Genomic DNA, 22,504 nt, shown 5'->3' on the forward strand with positions numbered 1-22,504 from the left:
GGAACTGCCACCCTTGATCCTACAATTGGCCTGCGTGTGGATTTTATATGGCCGCCGCTGTTGCTGATTAGATCCTGTTCCCAGCTTGCCATTTTGAATGCAGGAGTTCTGAAAGGCCCCAGTTCAAAGAGCGGCCTCAGAAAACAAGTCGACGTTTTGATTTACAGACCTCAAACGCTCTGCCGGCGCAGCTCTATTTAAAAAGCAGCACATTTGGGGATCTGCCAGGTGTCACTCACCATTATCGGCAACCCAAGGTGTCCAATGAACACCCGGCCTTTTCTTGCCTCCCTCCTTCCCTGGAAGCCCGGCCAAATCAGCCAATATCTTCACCGTCTTCTGTCTCCCCACATCATGCTGGTTTTCATGGCTGTTGTTCACAGCGAAGAAGAGATCCTCCCCTGGGTGTAGCTTTGCTCACCGAAGAATAGACCCTGCGTTTGTTCCAACAATGGTCTCTGCCTCCATTCTGTACCTGTCACCCAGTGAATTGGTATAAAAGAAGGAGGCCGTTCAACAGCTGAGAGCAGAACAGAACCTATGCTCTCCCTATTGCTGACCAGAAAAACACAGAGTTTTTCTCCTCTGTGTTCCTCCAAACAAACCAGCAACTGAACTAAACAGAAACTTCGGCTCGGTTTGCCTCGCCATGAGCTCTTCCCACCTGAACAACCGAGCTGAGAGCCATTTCCAAGCCCGAGAAGAGCACGAGCTGGAAACTCTGGGGAATAAGGCATGGGACAACCCCGTATATAACGGTTCGCCTTCCTCTTCCCTGAAGATCAGGGCCATCTACAATCCCAAATCCATCTTGGAAAACCCCTATGAGAATATTGAGAAGCTGACTGACTCCCTGCCCTACCAGAAGGAGAGAGAGAAAGATGAGATGAGAGTTGGCAGGAAGAAGCCTTTCTCTGCGTGCTGCTTCTATATCTGCAAAGGCATCCGAGGTAACAGGGTGGTTGGTGGAAGTGATGGTGAGGTTTGGTTTCTAGACTCAGGAGAGGGCCAGCGATTCACGGCAACTCCACCTCCATGCAGGAGGGAAGCCAGAACGGTAACTTTTGTACAGCGATTGCTGTGGAAGTGGCTTGCAGCAAAACAGCTGCGCCTAGCACTTCTCTGTACTGCATCAGCCGTGTTGTTTGATTAACAGGATGAAAAGCAGGGATAGAGAGACAGGAAAGGAGAAGAGGGGTTATCTGAAAGCCTTTTCCAGCTGGAGAGCTTGAACCTCAGAGTTCACAACTGCTGAACTCGTAGAGGGATGCAATGCCAGTGTAATTTCCCTGAGCTCCAAACATATTATTATTATTACTATTATTAATTTAATTTAATTTAATTACCGGTAATTAAATTTTTATAACGCCCTTCATCCAAGGATCACAGGGCAGTTAGACCGAACATCACGTGTAGAAAAATAGGATAATATCAAAGATGCTTACATGGCCATGGATAGCCATAGAGCTTGGAGCCGGAATGGCCTTTATACATTTTTGCAATGACTTGAGAATGAAATATTTATTTATTGCTGCTGCTTCTTTTTAATGGGGTGTGTGTGTTCTGTCCTGAATGTTGATAGAGGATTGTTACAATAACAGGAGAGGCTGATTAAAAACTTGAAGGTAGGGGGGAACTTTTCGAAAGTTCAATGGAAGTGTTTCTTTGAAACTAAGAGGGATACCCTCCTCCATAAACACATCCATCACTCTAATCCCACAATCTGCTACATGTGAGGTGGTCACAATGTTGTTGTATCTGCTTTATCTTGTAGTAGCTTGACTCACTTGCCTGAGCTTATACTCTCTTGCCACTTTTTTTTTGGTGGGGAGGCCCTGTTTACGCACTGTACCTTTAAAGCGTATTCGAAGCACATTATTCCCCCTCAAAGAATCCTGGGCACTGTGAGTGGTTAAGAGTTGCTGTGGATTTGAACTCGGTGAGAGGTAAATAGCAGCGCCCTAAATTCTTGAAGCGCAAGAATGTCTTTGGAAAGGGATTTAAAGCTGTGTACACAGCCTTTGGTGGGGCTGGGGTAATCCAGCCAGATGGGTGGGGTATAAATAATAACATTATTATTATTATTATTAGGCGGCTACTCTATGTTTGCTGCTCTGCCAAGTCTTGAACTAGCATTGCGGAATCCCTGGTTCATATCCCATGCAGCTATGAAGCTCACTGGGTAAGCTAATCCTGGGGTCCCCACAGTGGCAATTGTGGGCATTTGTGGTATGCCCAAGAAAATCCCCTGACCCCCCCCCTCATTTCTTTTATTATTTTTCGATTCATCTTGGGTTGCTTGGGTTTGGGGAGAGCTCTGTTTCCCCTTTCTTTGAGGGGTGGTTCTGAAAACCACCAGTTTTTCATCTGTTAAATGAGCATTGTGTGGTGACGTGGAGTTTCTTAGATTTCCATACATGCCCCTGCCTCCCCCCCCCCCCCGGTTAAATAGTGCTGTTTCTCAGCCTTTGCTATCTCACAGAAAGGTACAGTGGTACCTTGGTTTAAGTACTTAATTTGTTCCGGAGGTCTGTTCTTAACCTGAAACTGTTCTTAACCTGAAGCAACACTTTAGCTAATGGGGCCTCCCGCTGCTGCTGCTGCTGCTGCGCCGCCGGAGCACGATTTCTGTTCTTATCCTGAAGCAAAGTTCTTAACCTGAAGCACTATTTCTGGGTTAGCGGAGTCTGTAACCTGAAGCGTATGTAACCTGAAGCGTATGTAACCCGAGGTACCACTGTATATAAAACGGACCCGACAGTCACATTTGTCTTCAAAGAGGAAACATCCCAAAAGTGGGGGGGGGCGGGCGCACTGGCGGAGGAACCGGAGTGTGGAGGGTGCAGGCCATAGCTGTCAACCTTCCCTTTTTTTGCAGGAAATTCCCTTATTCCCGCTGCTTCCTGCTGCTATCCCGGCTAGTTAGATATCCCATAGACTGTCCCCAGGGCAGGTGAGGCTGCTGATTCCTTATTTTCAAGGCTGCTGATCCCTTATTTTCAAATCTGAAAGTTGACACCTATAGAGCGGGCTGCCTCTGGTACCCCTATTCCAGTAGGGTGCCATCGCTGCATGCCCCCCCACCCCCGGACATGCACTGTGTATCCCCCAGGCGTGCTGGGTGCCACGCCCCCACAAGCAGCGCGTCACGCCCCCAGAACGCATGCCATGCCCTCACGGGCGGCGTACCACGCCCCCGGGATAAGCGCCATGCCCCCGGGAGCACCAGCCACACCCACGCCTGCTCTCCACCCCTGGTAGCGGAGCATGCAGCTTCGCCACTGGTGGGGGGCGTGTTTAAAAAAAAGGAAGCAGAAATGCAAAGGGAAGAGGGTCAAGTCTCCCTAAAATGCTCGGGAGATTTTTTTTAAACCACAATATCAAAAGCTTGGCTTGAATGTATGCCAAAGATGAAGGAAGCTACCCCCAAGGCCAAGAGGATGCTAAAAATGAACTGAGGAGCATGTTGCTCAAAACACAAATATCAGCATCATCAAGAAACATTTAATATACTCATAGCAGGAGACTAGCAGGGCTCCCCCCCCCCCCCCAGTTCCGGTACCTCTCAGGTGGGCGCCATTGCCATTATAAGAGAACAAGGGAGATGTTCGTGGTGAGTTCCGGCACCTCTTTTTCTTGAAACTGGCTAGGAGGCAACTGGTCCTTTGAAGATGAGGGAGTCAAAGGTGTGCTCAAGGTGGATAAAGAGATTGCAGAGTGGCTGAGATGAGAAGCAGAAGTTCAGGGTCTGCCCTGGGCCGCTTGGCTCACCTGCGCAGCATCCAATGAGATCAGCAAATGGGCACACAGTCTTGTCAAATGCACCTTGTGATATGATGCAGGCTCCCTTCTAGACCCAGAGCCCCTTACCAATTCAGTGCCACTGCTGCGTCAAATTCTGGTTAAATGGCAAATGTGCCGCTAAGGACTGTTTGGGCAGATTTTGTGTTTGCTTCCGATACAACAGCTCTTACATGCCTGGTCCTGCCCAGAGATTTCGGCTGTTAAGCTGCTGGCTGGTAGGGTTGTGATGTGTTGTATCAGTGTATCCAAATCCCCCTGCTCTGAATAGACATAGCTTAGATAAGAGAGGGCAATGGTAGACCCTTGAGTTTGAATGCAGGGATCCAAATCATCATCAATTATTATTGTTGTTGTTGTTGTTGTTGGGAGGCTTCCAATAAAATATTAAAAATACAATAAAACACCAAACATTTAAAATTTTCCCTAAACAGGGCTGCCTTCAGATGTCTTCTCAAAGTCAGATACAGTGGTACCTCGGGTTACATATGCTTCAGGTTACAGACTCCGCTAACCCAGAAATTGTGCTTCAGGTTAAGAACTTTGCTTCAGGATGAGAACAGAAATCGTGCTCCGGCGGCGCGGCAGCAGCAGGAGACCCCATTAGCTAAAGTGGTGCTTCAGGTTAAGTACAGTTTCAGGTACAGACCTCCGGAACGAATTAAGTACTTAACCCGAGGTACCACTGTAGTTGTTTATTTCCTTGACATCTGATGGGAGGGCGTTCCACAGGGCGGGCGCCACTACTTAGAAGGCCCTCTGCCTGGTTCCCTGTAACGCTTCAAATGAAGCCATTAGAGGCCTGGGATTAACTAATTTGTGGATAAACTGAAGAAAATATCCCCCCCAGCCCACCCTGAACAGCTATTTAAAAATCAACACCATTCTGTAACATTTCAAATTTAAATTCTGAGTGGAAAGTTTTGAGTTTTGAACTTGGTTTTTGAATGTTACATCAACTGTACTGTAAAACTGGAGTGCTTTGTGTTTGTTGACTTAACAGTGCTCCTGTACTGTAAAAGAAAGAAAAGAAACCAGTTAAAGTCCTTCCCATGGTTGTTGTTGTTTAATAGTTTAGTCTGAATCATCGTGACCCCATGGACCAGAGCACACCAGGCATATCCCTGCACTGCTCTGGTTCGCCAGAAGCGGCTTGGTCATGCTGGCCACATAACCTGGAAGCTGTACGCCGGCTCCCTCGGCCAATAAAGTGAGATGAGCATCGCAACCCCAGAGTCAGCCACAACTGGACCTAATGGTCAGGGGTCCCTTTACCTTTACCTTTACTCAGAGGCAAAGTCGCTCTGAAAAGTTTTCATAGCTTTTCGACAGCCTGTACAGCTGTTCCACTAACATATTTAGATGTAGTTTATTAATACTTGGACCAGAAGCCATTCACATATAAGATAAATGAATACAGTACAAATCCCAAGAGTATAGATACTGCATAAAACCACCTTGCTGCCTCGATTCATACATAAAACCTACATCTTTGCGATGCTACACGAGTCACATGTAACATCTGTAGAATGTACAGACTGAAAGGGTAAAATTTAATACAGATAAAAGAGATTAATTATGAACAGATATTGAGGTTAAATAAGAGCACCCCTAAAGCAGCTGACTGCAAACTCCTCAATAACTCTTGCCCAGATTTTTATTGCTGCTAGGGCAAAAAGAGGGTTACCCTGCAATTGGAGGTAGGAAATCTTTTCTGGAATGGTGTTGGCATATAGATGAGGCAGAACAGGTCCCAGAAATTTGGTTCTTGGTTCAGAGTAAAGTGAACCAAAGAACAAATAGTGAGGCAGATCCTCAGTTTCTGGGGCCCTGCGTATACGTAAGGGGAGTGCCAAGGAGAATATCTGCCGCCGATCATAGCTGTGGACATCGTTTGGAAACGAAGGGCTGCAAATTCTTGCTTCAGCTTTGGAAATGTATGGCGGGGGTGGAGGTGGGGATCATGCCTGGGAAAAGATGGAAGGACAATGCAGAAAAAGTCAGCTAGATTCTCTGTAACATTGAGAGAACAAGGGGTGACAATGGAAGCTACTGTAGCAGACACTGTCAGCTGTATATTGTGACATGGCGCCACTATCACTGAGCAGTGTAAGATTTCGGGGGTCCAGGGTTTGGAAATAAGGCACAGCAGATACGATGGTGTCTTTATGATATGTGGTTTATTTCTACATATATACAACCTGGGCTTATGGTGGAAGGGCTTCCAGCATTACACTCCAAGAGAGTCCTGTTTCTCCCGTAGTTGCCTTGGATTCAAACTATCAGCTCAAATGATGCTCTGATCACTGCCGCCGCCTTCAGCTTGACGTGTTTAACAGGCTGAAACGATTTCCCCTCCTGCTCACATCAAGCAAAAACTGCCAAACTGAAACACTGCTACTGGCCTTTGTTCTTCTAGCTAGCCCAGAGCTCTGGGTCCAGTGGAGAGTCTTTTCCGTGTGGGTGACTTCCTTGATTTTCTTCTCAATTTTGCTAGGCTCTAAAATGCAATAAGCAAACCAAGCTACTTTACATGGTCGCAGTGAGCATCAAAGAAAGCTGGCAATGTCCCCTGTCTTGGCCAGGAAGGGCAGGATTAAGACAGGCCCAGTAAACAACCTTCGAGACATCTTGGAACAAATTGCTCAGTACTGAGCCAGGCACTAAGAAACAGGTCACAAGGCAGAGGGCCACAGCTAAACAGCATACCTCCATTTCACAGAGCTAAGAAACTTCCAAGGCTTGGCACAGGCTATGTCCTAGTCTTCATTAAGATGATAAATGAGCCGTTGCTAAAACCTTAGCCTAGCGTTGGTTGGAGCTGGAGTCTGATGGGACCAGGAGAGCACCTAGTGTAGTGTAGTGTAGTGTAGTGTAGTGTAGTGTAGTGTAGTGGTTAGAGTGCTTGCCTAGGACCTGGGAAGAGCAGGGTTCAAATCCCCGCTCAGCCATGAAATTCACTGGGTGGCCTTGGGCTAGTCACAGTCTCTGAGCCTAACCTACCTCACACAGATCTTATGTGGATAAAATGGGGAGGAAGAAACTATGTATGCTATGTATGAGATGGATGTGATAGACATATAATAATTGTATTGTTTATATGGTACCCATCTAACTGGGTTGCCTCAACTACTCTGGGCGGCTCCCATTTAGTCCTTGTGGGTTGAACACTGTGGCTCCAGGTTAGATGTGACTGATTATCAGTCCAGATTATATTAGACTCAGAGCCATCTTTCCCATAAGGCTTAGTGGTGCATCACGCCAGGGCGCCGGCCTCTCAGGGGTGCCCCAGCGAGTTGGGTTCAAAGACATCCACCCTCCATGGTCGTATTCAATATAATGATGGAGACTCTCAGCTTGAATAGAACCATCGGTCTTCGGATTTCTCTTGATCATCCCCAAAAGCAGAACTGAACTTGGTTTTCTAGGAAGGTGTCAGAGCCATTCCACTGCCCGGAAATGTTTTTCTTTCTACGTAGGTTTCACCTGTAAATTACAAAGCAATTTCAGGGCATGACTCCAGCTCCCTTGGCTCAAGGAATGACCTCGGCTGACACTTGTGCTCTTACTGAAACAGTGGTTGTGGATTCCCTGAAACACATAGAGATGGGACGGAAAAAGTTGCTCCAACGTTCGTCCTCTGGTTACTGGAGCGTTGTCCAACCTGGGGGAAAGTGGCAATTCGGGTGCCACAGGGTTCTGTCCTGGGCCCATTGTTGTTCAGTGTCTTTGTAAAAAAACACTTCGAGGAAGGAACTGAGGGAATGCTCATCAAATTTCATCCGAATTATAGTCCTCCAATATATCCAAAGTCTTCGGAACATTGCAAGTGTTATTCAAAGGCTGCCAAAGTGTTTACAGTAGTAGATAGGTAGCCGTGTTGGTCTGCCATAGTCAAAATAAAAAAATTCCTTCCAGTAGCACCTTAAAGACCAACTAAGTTAGTTCTTGGTATGAGCTTTCGTGTGCATGCACACTTCTTCAGATACAGTATTCTTTTAAACACAATCTATATTTGTCCCATTCTCGATTGAAGTTTTGATCCTCCTGATTTCTGATTCTTCCAGTCAATCTGGCCATCTCTGCGTAATCCAATAATTTCATCTGCCGGTCTGCCATTGTCAGCATCTTGTCCTCTTTCCATCACTGAGCAAGCAGCATCCTTGCAGCTGTAGCCGCATACATGAACAGTCTTCTCAAATCCTTCGGTATATTTGCACCTAAAATTCCTAAGAGAAAGGCTTCTGGTCTTTTGGCAAAGGTTATTTTAAACATTTTTTTTAATTCATTGTATATCATTTCCCAGAATCCCTTTATCTTTTTACAGTTCCACCACATATAATAAAAGATGCCCTTAAAGAGGTCAATTTTCATTGGGTTGTGATGAACCCCTCACCCAGTTGATGTAAGCATCAGATTTTACTAATAAACACACACACATGCACACACTGATTAAAAGTTAACAGTTTTTTCAGCATACCTCTGCTCTTAGGGAAGACAAAAACTTTGAAACAAAATTAGGTCAGGGACTAAGGTAAAGGTAAAGGGACCATTAGGTCCAGTCGTGGCCGACTCTGGGGTTGCGGCGCTCATCTTGCTTTACTGGCCAAGGGAGCCGGCATACAGCTTCCGGGTCATGTGGCCAGCATGACTAAGCCGCTTCTGGCGAACCAGAGCAGCGCACGGAAACGCCGTTTACCATTCCGCCAGAGCAGTACCTATTTATCTACTTGCACTTTGACGTGCTTTCGAACTGCTAGGTTGGCAGGAGCAGGGACCGAGCAACAGGAGCAAACCCCGTAGCGGGGATTCGAACCGTCGACCTTCTGATCGGCAAGTCCTAGGCTCCACAGCACTACCCACGTCCCTTTAAGGTCAGGGACTGTTCGGCTGCAAATCCCATATATACATACACACTTTATTGGAAGTGAATGCTACTCTGCACAGTGAAACTTAACTTCTGACTAAACATGCATAAGGTTGGCTTGCATGCTATGCTAATATCTCCTCCTTCATTTTGTAAAACTGAACAGGTTTAGTAACAAATGTGGTGGCTTCAGCTTTCGGAAACCGGAGCTCACTTTGCCTCAGATAGGTGTCGTAATCTGGAATGTTTCCTAGAAATATATCCCTGGGCACAGGTGTGTAGAAAACGAAACTGTAACGTATTATTAAACTTTGCAGACCATTCCATTCATCTTGCTTTTATTTCTAAGCCGCCCTGAGTCTCTGTCAAGGGAAATTAATATTATAGGTAATAGTGAGCACTCAGGGCTGATTTCCTTAAGAATGGATAGGTTTGATCTTCTTGCAGTCCATGGGACTCTCAAGAGTCTCCTCCAGCACCAGAATTCAAAAGCATCAGTTCTTTGGCTTTTGTGAAGTATTCTTTGCACAAAATACTTTTGTGAAGTATTCTCTGCATTTTCCCCATGCTTTTTGAAACTCTTGTCTAGCGTGATCTCTAATTGTCTCTGTTAATCTAGCCAGTTCAATATACTCTAACAGTTTGTCTTGCCATTCCTTTTTTGTTGGCACAGTTTCTTTTTTCCAGTTTTTAGCAATTAGGATCCTTGCCGCTCCTGTGGTATAGAGGAATATTTTCTGATCTTCTCTTGCTATACCTGTGTCCATTATCCCTGATATTAACAGTCTTGCGCTCTACCAGCTGAGCCCACACATAGCTCACGGCCAGATATTCTCCCACCCCTGTCAGATTTGGTAAAAAGAAAAAGAAAAAGGGTCTGTAGGGAATCAGAAACGCAGTGGGACTGGTACAGGATATATATTTTACTGGAACAATTCATAATGCAAGGAAACTATTTTCAGGGTGGCTTATAAATACAGTCATACCTTGGAAGTCAAACGGAATCAGTTCGACTTCCAAAACATTCAGAAACCAAAGCACAGCTTCTGATTGGCTGCAGGAAGCTCCTGCAGCCAATCAGAAGCCGCAGAAGCCGTGTCAGACGTTTGGGTTCCAAAGAACATTCGCAAACCGGAACACTCCCTTCCGGGTTTGCGGCGTTTGGGAGCCAAAACGTTCGGGACTCGCAAGGCGTTTCAGATCCAAGGTATGACTGTAAAGCGATAAAAAGCAACCCAACTTCCTGATCAAATAGCACCCATGAAATCCAAAAAGCAACAGATAAAAGAAAGTTGCATGGACGTTGGTCTGATAAAACTGAGAGATGAAAGACCTGGAGAATGAGAAGGGATATTTGTCTGGTGCCACCGTAGGCTCAGGCAGCAATCGTCACGAAAAGCGTGACCCACCTTTCTTTCTTTCTTTCTTTCTTTCTTTCTTTCTTTCTTTCTTTCTTTCTTTCTTGGCACAATTGTTCAGGTGCAGTTTAAGACAGAAAGGAAAACAACAAGAACATAATCCCCCCATAAATTCTGCAAATAATAGGCAACTGATACACTAACAAGGATGATCGTGAGAAATCATTATGTATTAAAAATAGACAGAAAAGTCAAGGGTAGGGGAAAATCCCACCACCACTTTTAAATACAATATCCCTAAGCCAGAAACCCTTGAGCCCAACTAGTAGCCTTGCGAATACTAGTAGAGTTTTTAACACTGCACGATGCGCAACACATTTTTTTATCATACCAGACTGAATCCAGATGGGAATGTGCATTCAGAAACATGTTTATTTGTTCATGTGGATCCACATAGCTGATTGAGGGTTATTACTTGCGAGTGAACCCAATGTCTTTCATCTCTCACAGATACCAATAGATTGAATTAATGAATTAAAGACTCACTACCCTGTCCTTCTAAACAGGGATAAGGGTGGTGCTGTGGGTTAAACCACAGAGCCTAGGACTTGCCGATCAGAAGGTTGGCGGTTCGAATCCCCGCGACGGGGTGAGCTCCCGTTGCTCAGTCCCTGCTCCTGCCAACCTAGCAGTTTGAAAGCACGTCAAAGTGCAAGTAGATAAATAGGTACCACTCCGGTGGGAAGGTAAACGGTGTTTCTGTGCGCTGCTCTGGTTTGCCAGAAGCGGCTTAGTCATGCTGGCCACATGACCCGGAAGCTGTACGCCGGCTCCCTCGGCCTATAAAGTGAGATGAGCACCGCAGCCCCAGAGTCAGCCACGACTGGACCTAATGGTCAGGGGTCCCTTGACCTTTACCTTAGTCCCTGTCCTTCTAGACAATGGACTAAAATCAGAAACCCTGCCTTAATTCTGATGGTGGCAGTGAGGAGAGGCCTCCAGAGGCTATCTCAACACAGAGACAGACTTGTGTCGTGATAAGGAAGCTTTTGCAGCGCGAGTATGAAGGAGGAAAAAGCTTCCCTTGCACAATATATTAGCATTCCCTACTACAGAACATTTTGTTCTGTTCTGTACTTAGTGCTTTTGATTAGGGGTGTGGAGCAATATCCATCACAGATGGCTGATAGCAGGTGTCCTTAGAGCTGAACCACTTGAGACTATATTAAAGGAATGGAAGCCCTTAGGCTATTGATGTTGGTACACCTACTCGGCTTTTAAGTGGGGGAGTCACATGCACACCAGATCAAAGTTTAAGTAGGAAGAAGAAGAAGAAGGCAACGAAGAAGCCATTAATGGTCTGACCTATCTCATCAGCTTATTAGCTGATGAAATAGCGACTTGATGAAAGAAAACAATGTTCAAACGGAGCCCAGCCCATATTCTTAGGCTCAGGTTTGGCACCACTGGGAGCACCAAAGAGCATTTGATTTGAATCTGGAATGGCAGTCGAGCGCATGAGCTCCGTCAGGCTACCTCAGTGGAAGGGGTGGGGAGCTGAATGCGTCCCGTCAGCTCGGCTGAAAGGACACTCACCTGGGCCCTGGTTAGTTGCATCATTGTGGCTTACCAGGATGTAGACCGGGTGAGACCAGCACGGTGCTAACGCATCAGCAGAGCCAATCGCTCTCACTAGTGTCCTTGCATTGCACTGACCTCACTGTCAGGAGGAGTGGGGATGCTCTGCCATACTGACTGCTACTGGTTTCCACTCCGGCTGGTCATTATAAGAACCGCTATTTAATTTATAAGAGCTGGTTCCTATAGACTCTCACACACTGGTCAGCTTCCATTTTGACTTGAAATGTTCGTTTTGGGCTTCTCAGAAGTACGTAAAGGCAAGAAGCAGGCAGGGGAGCACCGCCCCACAATGGCGTTCTTCTTAGAGGGGCCGGAACTGTGCTCCGGCATGCTCCGGCTGAAAAAAGCCCTGCTTCTGACTACAACATACCAAAGCCAAGTAATTGTGCTTTATTCTGTAAAGACAGCACCCTTGAAGAGTGAACGAGATACAAGGAAGGTGCTTAAACAAACCACTCCAGAATCCTCCTCTATTCAGCATTAGAATAGCAGTAACAAGAAGTTTCTCTTGGGGAGTTGCTGCTCTGGTAGGGGGCCCCTTTTTCAAATCCCAGATGGGGATGGTCAGCATTCCATCTTTGGATTGTTTGGCAACAGTGTTGAAGTGATTATGTGTCCTTAGCAAAGGTGCTGCCTGGTAAGTGCTGAAGCCTTAGAGTTGCCTCTGCATTTTGTTTTATAACTTTCTGTTGTTGCTGTTTAGTCATCTTAGTCGGGTTCGACTCTCCGTGACCCCATGAACCAGAGCATGCCTTGGAAACACTCACTTTCTTCTCAAAGCTTCTCCTTTTTTATGTCCATGGAGTTTTCTTGGCAAAATACTGGAGTGGTTTGCCAGTTCCTTCTCCAGGTGGATCACATTTAGTCTAAACTCTCGGCTATGACCTGTCCGTCTTGGGTGGCCCTGCACGGCATCATAGCTCATAGCTTCTCTGAGTTATTCAAGCCCCTTTGCCACAACAAGGCAGTGATCCATGAAGGGGCTAACTTTCTTTAAAAGTGACTAATTAACAAGAAAGAAAGAAAGAAAGAAAGAAAGAAAGAAAGAAAGAAAGAAAGAAAGAAAGAAAGAAAGAAAGAAAGCTAAGAATCTGGGGCCCTTGCTGGGCTGGGGCCTGTCATACATACATCCCCAGTATTTCCTGTAAGCAGCCCTGAAATCTTCCCCCCTTCACTCAGTTTTTCTGGGGTTGTACTGCTCACATCAGATGAAGCACTCTGGGGCAATTGTGCTGTGGATTAGCACCTAAAATAGGTGAATACAGAAGCACGTTTATTCACTTCTTTCCCTTTTCTCTCTCTTTGCAGGACTTTGGGGCACCACACTAACGGAAAACACTGCTGAGAACCGAGAGCTTTACGTAAAGACCACACTGCGCGAACTGTTGGTCTACATTGTATTCCTGGTGGATATCTGTTTATGTAAGTTTGCCTGGGCTGCTTTTCCTTTTTATTATTCATGCGGTTGGTTCCAACCCAACGAGGGACAAATATTCTTATAGATGGCTTGTGTTGGTTCATTACACTTGCATCCTGCCTTTCGACAAGGTGGCTTTTGAAAAGACGAGTTCTCCATGCAGCAGCAAACTGGGCCCCGAGGATAGGGAGCCAGAGATACTGTAGTCTACTGGGACCTAGTTCCCTTGTTGTTGTTGTGTAGTCGTTTAGTCGTGTCCGATTCTTCGTGACCCCATGGGCCAGGGCACACCAGGCACTCCTGTCTTCCACTGCTTCCCACAGTTTGGTCAAACTCATGTTCGTAGTTTGAGAACACTATCCCACCATCTCATCCTCTGTCGTCCCCTTCTCCTTGTGCCCTCCATCTTTCCCAACATCAGGGTCTTTTCCAGGGAGTCTTCTCTTTTCATGAGGTGGCCAAAGTATTGGAGCCTCAGCTTCACGATCTGTCCTTCCAGTGAGCACTCAGGGCTGATTTCCTTCAGAATGGAGAGGTTTGATCGTCTTGCAGTCCATGGGACTCTGAAGAGTCTCCTCCAGACCATAATTCAAAAGCATCAATTCTTCAGCGATCAACCTTCTTTATGGTCCAGCTCTCCTTTATCAGGTGTTTGTGGCCAGTTTCTGGTGCTTGTTCCTGAGGCTGGGTGTTTGGGACAGAACAGGAATCTGATTGGCATACTGTCCCCTTCATTGCCCCAAAGCAGTGAGACTTCCCACTGGGACACCCTTGTTGAGAGTAGCTCAGAACTTCATGACCTCCATGGTAACCATGGGGCTGTCTCAAATGATGCCAAACCCACAAGCTTTGAACTTGGCTTCCTGGATTGGATTGTGGTAAGAGAAAGCAATGGTGCCTTCTTGGTATCCCCTCCTTCCTCTCCTGCCCACAAATTCATTGGTTCTTCTAGGGTAAGGTTACCAGATGTCCCCATTTCCTGGGGACAGTCCCTGGATTTACAAATCAGTCCCCATACAAAATCCTATCATTCCTACTGAAGTGGAAAAGTGTCCCCAGATTCATTGAAAAACAATCTGGTAACCTTATTCTAGGGCAGTGTTCCCCAAACTTGGGTCTCCAGCTGTTTTTGGACTACAATTCCCATCATCCCTAGCTAGCAGACAAGTGGTCAGGGATGATGGGAATTGTAGTCCAAAACCAGCTGCAGACCCAAGTCTGGGGGACACTGTTGTAGTGGAAGGAACGACCCATTCTCATTTCGTAGGAACATCCACATTTTATTGCAGCTACTCGGAATTTGACATTCGTGGTTAGAACTTCCACAACACCCTGATGTTTCCCCCCTTTCCATCGCAAAGAACTATGCAGGAAGGATGGTCTGAACGATAACATAGATGGCCGTTCCTATTGTGTTCTCTGGGTAGATTTAATGCAGCTGTGTGCCAAATACTAAGCCACTTTGTGTGGGCACAACAATGGCTGTTTGTTTTGGGAAGATTTATTGTTATCTCAAAGGTGCACCTGTGATGTCTCATAGGGCAACAGATTATATTTCATGCACTCCATGGCAGAACAGGTATGGCAATCATAGTTATCACTTGCAAACAGGGGGACAAAGCTCAAATCACTCTTCCCATACAGTAATGATGTTCTGACCTGGGCAAAAGAGGAGCTTTCAAAATTTGTTGTTTGTGTAGGATGCCTATCGAGTTTTCTCCCCACTGAGAATCCTGCCATTGACGTTGCAGCTTAGGCAGCGCTTACGTCTCTCTGAGTGTATGCATGCATGTGATAAGTTTGATCCCACTCTTAGCGGAGCAAGCACAGACTGACCCCTTTGCTGAATGGATGAGGCATTTGTCCTAGGCGCTAGGACTGGTTAAAATGGCAACGACAATCCCAAACCATGTTTATGGCCATAATTCCTGATGATTTCTTGTCACACAAGCCCTTATATCACTTCACGTGTGAAAGAAAAACTTTCACTGCTGCTATATGTTTGAGGGGACGTGGATGGCGCTGTGGGTTAAACCACAGAGCCTAGGGCTTGCCGATCAGAAGGTCGGTGGTTCGAATCCCCACAACAGGGTGAGCTCCCGTTGCTCGGTCCCTGCTCCTGCCAACCTAGCAGTTCGAAAGCACGTCAAAGTGCAAGTAGATAAATAGGTACCGCTCCGGCAGGAAGGTAAACGGCGTTTCCGTGCGCTGGTCTGGTTCGCCAGAAGCGGCTTAGTCATGCTGGCCACATGACCCGGAAGCTGTACGCCAGCTCCCTCGGCCAATAAAGCGAGACGAGCGACGCAACCCCAGAGTCGGTCACAACTGGACCTAATGGTCAGGGGTCTCTTTACCTTTACTTATATGTTTAAGGGTGAAGCTTCTTACCTCCCATTTTGGTGTAGATCAGAGCTTTCCAAACTGTGCGTTGTGGCACGTTAGTGTGTCGGCTGCAGTGTGTAGGGCATGGGTAGGCAAACTAAGGCCCGGCAGCCGGATCCGGCCCAATCGCCTTCTAAATCCGGCCCGCGGACGGTCCGGGAATCAGTGTGTTTTTACATGAGTAGAATGTGTCTTTTTATTTAAAATGCATCTCTGGGTTATTTGTGGGTCATAGAAATTCAATCATCCCCCCCAAAAAAAAATATAGTTTGTACCCCCCACAAGGTCTGAGGGACAGTGGACCGGCCCCCTGCTGAAAAGGTTTGCTGACCCCTGGTGTAAGGTGTGTCACACGTTCCTCCCCGAGCTCCTCCCAGGGCTGGGAAGGGGTTAATTTAACCTCCGGTTTGCCAGTAAAGCTGAATTGCTGTGTTGCAAAATGATGCATGTGTAAGGAGTCTGTCACCAACATGAAAAGTTTGGAAATCTCTGGAGTAGCGGATATCCAGATCGGTTTCTTCAGAGATGCAACCGTTTCCCCAAATGTAGCCCAAACCCATGCTATGTGGAGATCTGTGACCTTGAAAATGACCTCCAAGGCTGTGTTTTGAGAGTAGCAGCCACCGTCCTCCAGTGGTGTAGCGTGGGTTGCTGGTGGCCAGGGCGGGGCAAGTGTTATGTACTGAAGTTCTCACCCTGGGCCAGCAGGGGGGTACTGTAGATAGTTTTCACTCAGGTCCACATATGCAAATAAGGCATTGAAAGTGACGTTCAGTGATTGGATAGTTACAGAAAATGGTTACTGTTGCGTTCTAGTAGAGCTCTATATAAGCAGGCTGGCTGAACCCTTCAGTTCTGTTCTGTTCTGGCCTGTGAATAAACAAGAGCTGTTTGAAGAATCGCCGTGTCGTCTGACATGTTCACCCACAACTTAACAGCAAGTGTTGCACCCCTGTGATGGACTGGGCAGCTGGGGTGGGGGGCGCATGCTGGGGGGTGCATGGAGGGTGAACAGAGCCTACCGCCAACAGATTCGTCCTTGCCCGTTGCCTCTATCCCACCTGCCCACTAGACAAACCCACCCGCTGCCATGCCTCAGCTGTTGTGCGGGTGCCTGATTGTGTCCCCTCAAAAATGTGCGCCTGGGGCCACGGCCTCCCTGGCTCCCCCCACCATGCTATGCCTCTGCGTCTCGTTGCTACTCTCTGTACAACTGAACTGGCTTGGGAGCCTGATTTGAACTGGCCGATACGAGAAGCAAATAACTATGGCTGCCCTACTCTAAAGCCTGTGAATCGGATGAGTCAGGAGGACATTGGGAAATGCCTGTGTTTGAGGCCTCCCACACCAGCCTCAGATAGGATCTACTATTTCTATGGGTTAGTCTCCACTCAGGGGAAAAAGACATGGACTCCTACTGGTCACAGGGCTCAGAGCTCATGCACACGCCCCCTTGTTCTCTCCCCCCCCCACAATAATATTTATTATTTTCCATACATAAACATAACAGAAGAAAAAGTTAACAATAATAAAGAAAAGAGGGGGGAAATGAAATGGAAAAAAGAAAAAAGAATATAAAACATAAAATACAACAAATCACCACATAAACTAACACTTAATTAGAATCCATCTTCATAAACATATTATTTGGCTTCCTCAAATCTCTTCCATCTGAGTTTCTTAGTATTTATATATAGCAGTTTCCAATATCATTATTTCATAAAACCATATCACAGTCATAATCATATTTCCTAACTTTTCTTATCGTACATTTTCTTTTTTATATATATGTAATCCCAATTAAATCCTAGGCGTAATAGATGCTTTCAAGTGATTACATATCTTTAATATTACAATATATATTCAAATAGTCTTTGAATTTCTTCCAGTCTTCTCGGTGTTCCTCTTCTTTCTGGTCATGGATTCTCCCGGTGAGATCAGCCAGCTCCATAAACTCCATTATCTTCATCTGCCATTCTTCTACCGTTGGTAGTTCTTGTGTTTTCCATTTTTTGGCTAGTAAAATCCGTGCAGCAGTTGTGGCATACAAAAATACTTTAACATCACACGCCCCCTTGTTCTGTGCCTAGACAGGCCCAAGTAGTTTTCAACTTGCCCCACAATTTCTAGGCTTCGAGCAATTGCCGTTTGTTCCAGTTCAGCGCTCAAAGTCGGCTTTCCCCGCAGAAATCGGCAAGGCAAATGGAGGTGCTGTTAAGCCCACAGTCGTAGCTTCGAATGAGGGGGGCAGGGACAGAATAGGGATTGAAATTAAGCTGAAGAGGTATTTCAGATCGAGGGTGCCAACTTGAATAAAATATTGTGTGGGCCCAGATAAGCCCCATCCTGCATAATTGGTCACATGCAGTGGCGTAGCGTGGGGGGTGCAGGGGGGGCCGGCCGCACCGGGCGCAAAATCTGGGGGTTAGGGTTAGGGGGCGCAAATTACTTGCCTTGCCCCGGGTGCTGACAACCCACGCTACGCCACTGGTCACATGACACAGTACATGCACACCATTTGAATAGCAAAGCCTATCAACTTGGGAGGGGCTCAATTTTTTTAGACCCCTCGGCCCCTAAGAGTTGGCTCCTATGTTTCAGATGCTAATTTCCAGCAACCAAACTCTGGCTATTAGCTGGGGCGGTTTCTCTCACCAGAGAGGTTTTCTTTTAGGAGTACAGACAGCCCCCCTGAAGCTAGGCTTCAGATGTGAGGAGCATTATGGATTCCACAAAAGTTTTGGTCTCGGCATGTTTGTTTTATATAATCACTGCAATTTATTTATTCATTCATTTATTTATACATACCCCGCCCATCTGGCAGCTCCCAACAGAATATTAAAAACACGATAAAACATCAAACATTAAAAACTTCCCTAAACAGGGCTGCCTTCAGATGTCTTCTACAAGTTAGATAGTTGTTTATTTCCTTGACATCTGGTGGGAGGGTGTTCCACAGGGTGGGTGCCACTACCAAGAAGGCCCTCTGCCTGGTTCCCTATAACCTCGCTTCTCGCAGTGAGGGAACCGCCAGAAGCCCCTTGGCCGTGGACCTCAGTGTCCGGGCTGAACGATGGGGGTGGTGATGCTCCTTCAGGGATACTGGGCCGAGGCCATTCTTGGCTTTAAAGGTCAGCACCAACACTTTGAATTGTGCTCAGAAACATACTGGGCGCCAATGTAGGTCTTTCAGGACTGGTGTTATATGGTCTCAGTGGCCACTCCCAGTCACCATATGCTGATATGCCAAAGGATCTGTCCTAAATGCCTCACTGCCCGTTAAACGGTCCCTTTAGGATCTATTGTATGTTGGAAACTCTGTAAAATGTGTTAAGGATATTTATTTATTTTTGCAGAAAGGGAGGGCGGCTTTTTTGCAGAAAGATCAGGTGCTTTCGATAGCCTGAGATTTTAGCCTGAGCCACAGAGCTTGCTAATGCTGTTTTCTTCCCCTTGATATAAAAGTTGAAATCTTTCACATTTTTGTTGATATAGGCGCCATCAAGATTTTGCCTTTGTTGTAAATTCTGTATCATCAATGCTACCTAAGAAAGATTTTCCTATCACTCAAACCCCTTCCCATTCCTGCCTCGAGATACTCGAATAAAAAATGCCAATTTTAAAAAATATTAATATTTTATTGAAAGAATTTCATTTTTTAAGAAATACAATGATACAGAGAAAAAAAGGGGGGAGTGAGGAAAAAGTGTGTGTATATCAGGTAAAAAGGTAAAGGATCCCTGGACGGTTAAGTCCAGTCAAAGGTGACTATGGGGTTGTGGCGGTCATCTCGCTTTCAGGCCGAGGGAGCCGGCGTTTGTCCACAGACAGCTTTCCGTGTCATGTGGCCAGCATGACTTCTGGCGCAATGGAACACCGTGGTGGAAATCAGAGCGCATGGAAACGCCGTTTACCTTCCCGCCACAGCGGTACCTATTTCTCTACTTGCACTGGTGTGCTTTCAAATGCTAGGTTGGCAGGAGCTGGGACAGAGCAATGGGAGCTCACCCCGTCGCGGGGATTCGAACCGCCAACCTTTCAATCGGCAGGCCCAAGAGGCTCAGTGGTTTAGACCACAGCCCCACCCGCAATATAATATACTCCCATGCAATCTTATCTAGTGTTATTATCCTAATATGTATGTAGATATTAATTGCATACTTCGCCCTGTACAAACGCTTTCCAAGTGTTGTAATATTTATCCAAACAAAATCTAAATCTTTAAGCAGTCTGTTCATACTTTACGAGTGTTGTCATACTGTCAATCGATTGATCAATGGGGGTCATATCTGCATTCTTCCAGCTCATCAGTATAATAAAACTTACCTTCCTGCCCTAATATTGCGTACTTAAGCCAGTCGGGTGGAATGAATGTCTAAATCCTATTGAACTGTGACCTGTTTCCCCCAACCTGATTTATCTCTAGTGACTTATGGGATGACAAGTTCAAACGCCTATTACTACACCAAAGTGATGTCCGAACTCTTCTTGGAAACTCCTACGGACAGTGGTATCTCCTTCCAGGAGATTGGAAGCATGGCTGACTTTTGGAGGGTGAGGACCAAACAAGCTCTGTGTTTCCTGTGTCAGATTTTTCCTAGCAAACTGAAAGTGGCTCTCGTAAATTGGCTTGCGTGTCAAGGTCCCCAAGCCACCCCTCAAAATAATTCACAATTCACACATAATTTTTGTTCAAGGTTTTTGGCATAATTTTGGCCACAACTGTATTAAAATACATAAGCTGTGAGTGGTTGCTTAGGCACTGGTTAAGACTAACCACCCCCCCGCCTGGGACAGAACTGACTTCCGAACTCCCTCGGAAGCCAGTGAAGGGAAAACAATATTGGGGAGCAATGGAGCTGAGCGTCAGTCCCTCACCGCTCACCCAACCAGCTCCCCAGGGCTTGCTGGCCCTGGTCTCATTTCAGGGATTGGACGAAATCATGGCAAGCCCCTGGATTCCTTTAACGGAATTCCCTTCCACACCACAATTGGAGGGGCAGGCCCAGCCTATCCTTACCCCTCCTCCAACCAATTTTTATAACCAATGCCTAACCGCAACCTTACAAGCTGTCACAAATTGCTAAGTAGTAGGCAAAAACCAAATGGCACAAGCCAATCAGCCAAATGGACAAAATTCCTACTAGGCCCCTGCCCCGAGAGCAGACGACCCCATGACAGGTATAGCAAGGGCAACCGGAACTCAGGGCGGGCGCGCAGGTGATCCGATGCCCTCAGCGAAAGAGAAAGCAAAAGCTGAGTGCCCCAATATTTAAAGCCTTTGGTCCCCATGAAATTTGCCCCAGCAACCCGACCATCCAATCTTTGCCCCAGGCCTGCTCACTTTTAACCTGCCTGGCAACAGAGAGTTGGCTTAGCAGACCCCACCGCAACACGTGCTCTCATTTCAAGGAGAACACGCTTTATCATAACTAACTGACTTACAAATCGGCACAGGTTTAGCTGAAAGCTGTTCACCCAACAGCTCAAAATGGATTAGCAGGAACAGGGGAGAATTTTCATTCGGTCCACGTTTGAAAGCAAATTTGTGCCTCCGGAACACGTGGATTTTGCATTCTTTGGATTTTGCACCTCTCCGAACTTTGCAAAACAATTCTTAGCTCCAAAAATGTTTAAAGAAGAAATGTGTGCATTTTAGGTTTAAGTGTGCACTTAAAAATATTGCTATAAAATACATGTTTAAATATGTATTTTTGTGATAAAATGTGTATTTAAAAATCTTTGAAGACTCTTTTTTAAACATTCGAATGAAGGGAGAAAATGAATGGTATGGACTTACGAATGAACCCATGTGATAGAGACCCAGGCCACAAATAGAACGACCTATTCATCCCAGCTGATCAGGGTTCCTTTTCAATTTGTATAGACATCAAGCCTGCCTGGACGTGGGAATCAGTTGTGTTGGTGACTGCACAATGAGCTATGTGAGAAAGTGTACACACAGCCCATGCCATCATGCGTTAGCAATTTGTGCACATGTCAGCTAGTAGCCCGTTGGCAAATATACTTCCCCCAGCATACACAAAGGGACCCTCCCACCCTTGGGTGCTCAGAGTCATAACTCTTATCTGCTTGCCTCACCCCCAGTGCACTCCCAACTTGGCTCTGCTCCCCAACCTTTTAGGGAGGCCTGTTATACAAGGAGAGTCCTAACTGCTCCCCATCCCCTTTTAAACTAAGATTCTCTGCAAACAGAACCCAATAATACATTTAGCCATATGAGAAAGGCAGTTTTCCAGTAGGGCTGCTATACATGCGGGTTTTCCTGGACACATACGGGAATCAGGTTGCAAAAATGGCACCCGGGCGGATTTTTGCTGAATCGGCAAAATGTCTGGGGAAATCTGGATGTAGGGAAAGTAGGGCGATTTCTTTTTTATAAAATGCTTTAAAAATCCAAGAAAAGCCCAAAAACTTGATGGGAGGAGGGGATGTTCCTCCCAAAAAGTTCCAACAACTTTGTGTGGATTTTGACTTTGGGGAATATGACAGCCCTAGTTTCCAGTCTCTGGCCATTCTGTGTGTTGTTGCTGTCTTAGATCTCACGTCCTTCTTCTTGCCCCCTTCTGCATATATCCGCAGTATACTCAAGGCCCTTTACTGGACAGCTTGTATTGGACCAAATGGTACAACAACGAATCTCTAGGCCACAACACTCAGTCGTACATCTATTACGAGAACTTGCTGCTGGGGGTCCCACGAATGCGTCAGCTGAAGGTGCAGAACAACTCATGTGTGGTGCATGAAGACTTCAAGGAAGACATTTTTGGCTGTTATGATGTCTACAGTGAGGAGAAGGAAGACAGGTCCCCCTTTGGGCTCCTCAATGGAACAGCGTGAGTAGATCATAACTTCTGCCTTTCTTGAGTTTCACAAACTAAGAATTTGGTCATCCTCTCCACTGTTGGAAACAGGGCTGGATTTAGGTTTGATGAGACCCTAAGCCAATGAAGGTAATGGGGCCCTTTATATGTCCAGCTGCCCTTTGTCAACAACAAATGGGCGCTGTTTTTCACG

The 22,504-nt window shown here is 46.3% G+C and overlaps 1 protein-coding gene across 1 annotated transcript in view; it reads left to right on the forward strand.

Annotated features, from left to right (window-relative positions):
- Window positions 1–376: 376 nt before the first annotated feature.
- The window catches only part of PKD2L1 (polycystin 2 like 1, transient receptor potential cation channel), a 49,178-nt gene continuing 27,050 nt past the window's right edge, over window positions 377–22,504 (forward strand). Inside the window, exons 1-4 of the mRNA XM_081191608.1 lie at window positions 377–950; window positions 12,976–13,089; window positions 19,893–20,020; window positions 22,070–22,323. Of these exons, the coding sequence (XP_081047734.1) occupies window positions 650–950; window positions 12,976–13,089; window positions 19,893–20,020; window positions 22,070–22,323 (797 nt within the window). The 5' untranslated portion in view covers window positions 377–649. The remainder of the gene's footprint in view (window positions 951–12,975; window positions 13,090–19,892; window positions 20,021–22,069; window positions 22,324–22,504) is intronic.

Source organism: Podarcis bocagei, assembly GCF_964188305.1.
Source record: "Podarcis bocagei genome assembly, chromosome: 4".
NCBI lineage: Eukaryota > Metazoa > Chordata > Lepidosauria > Squamata > Lacertidae > Podarcis > Podarcis bocagei.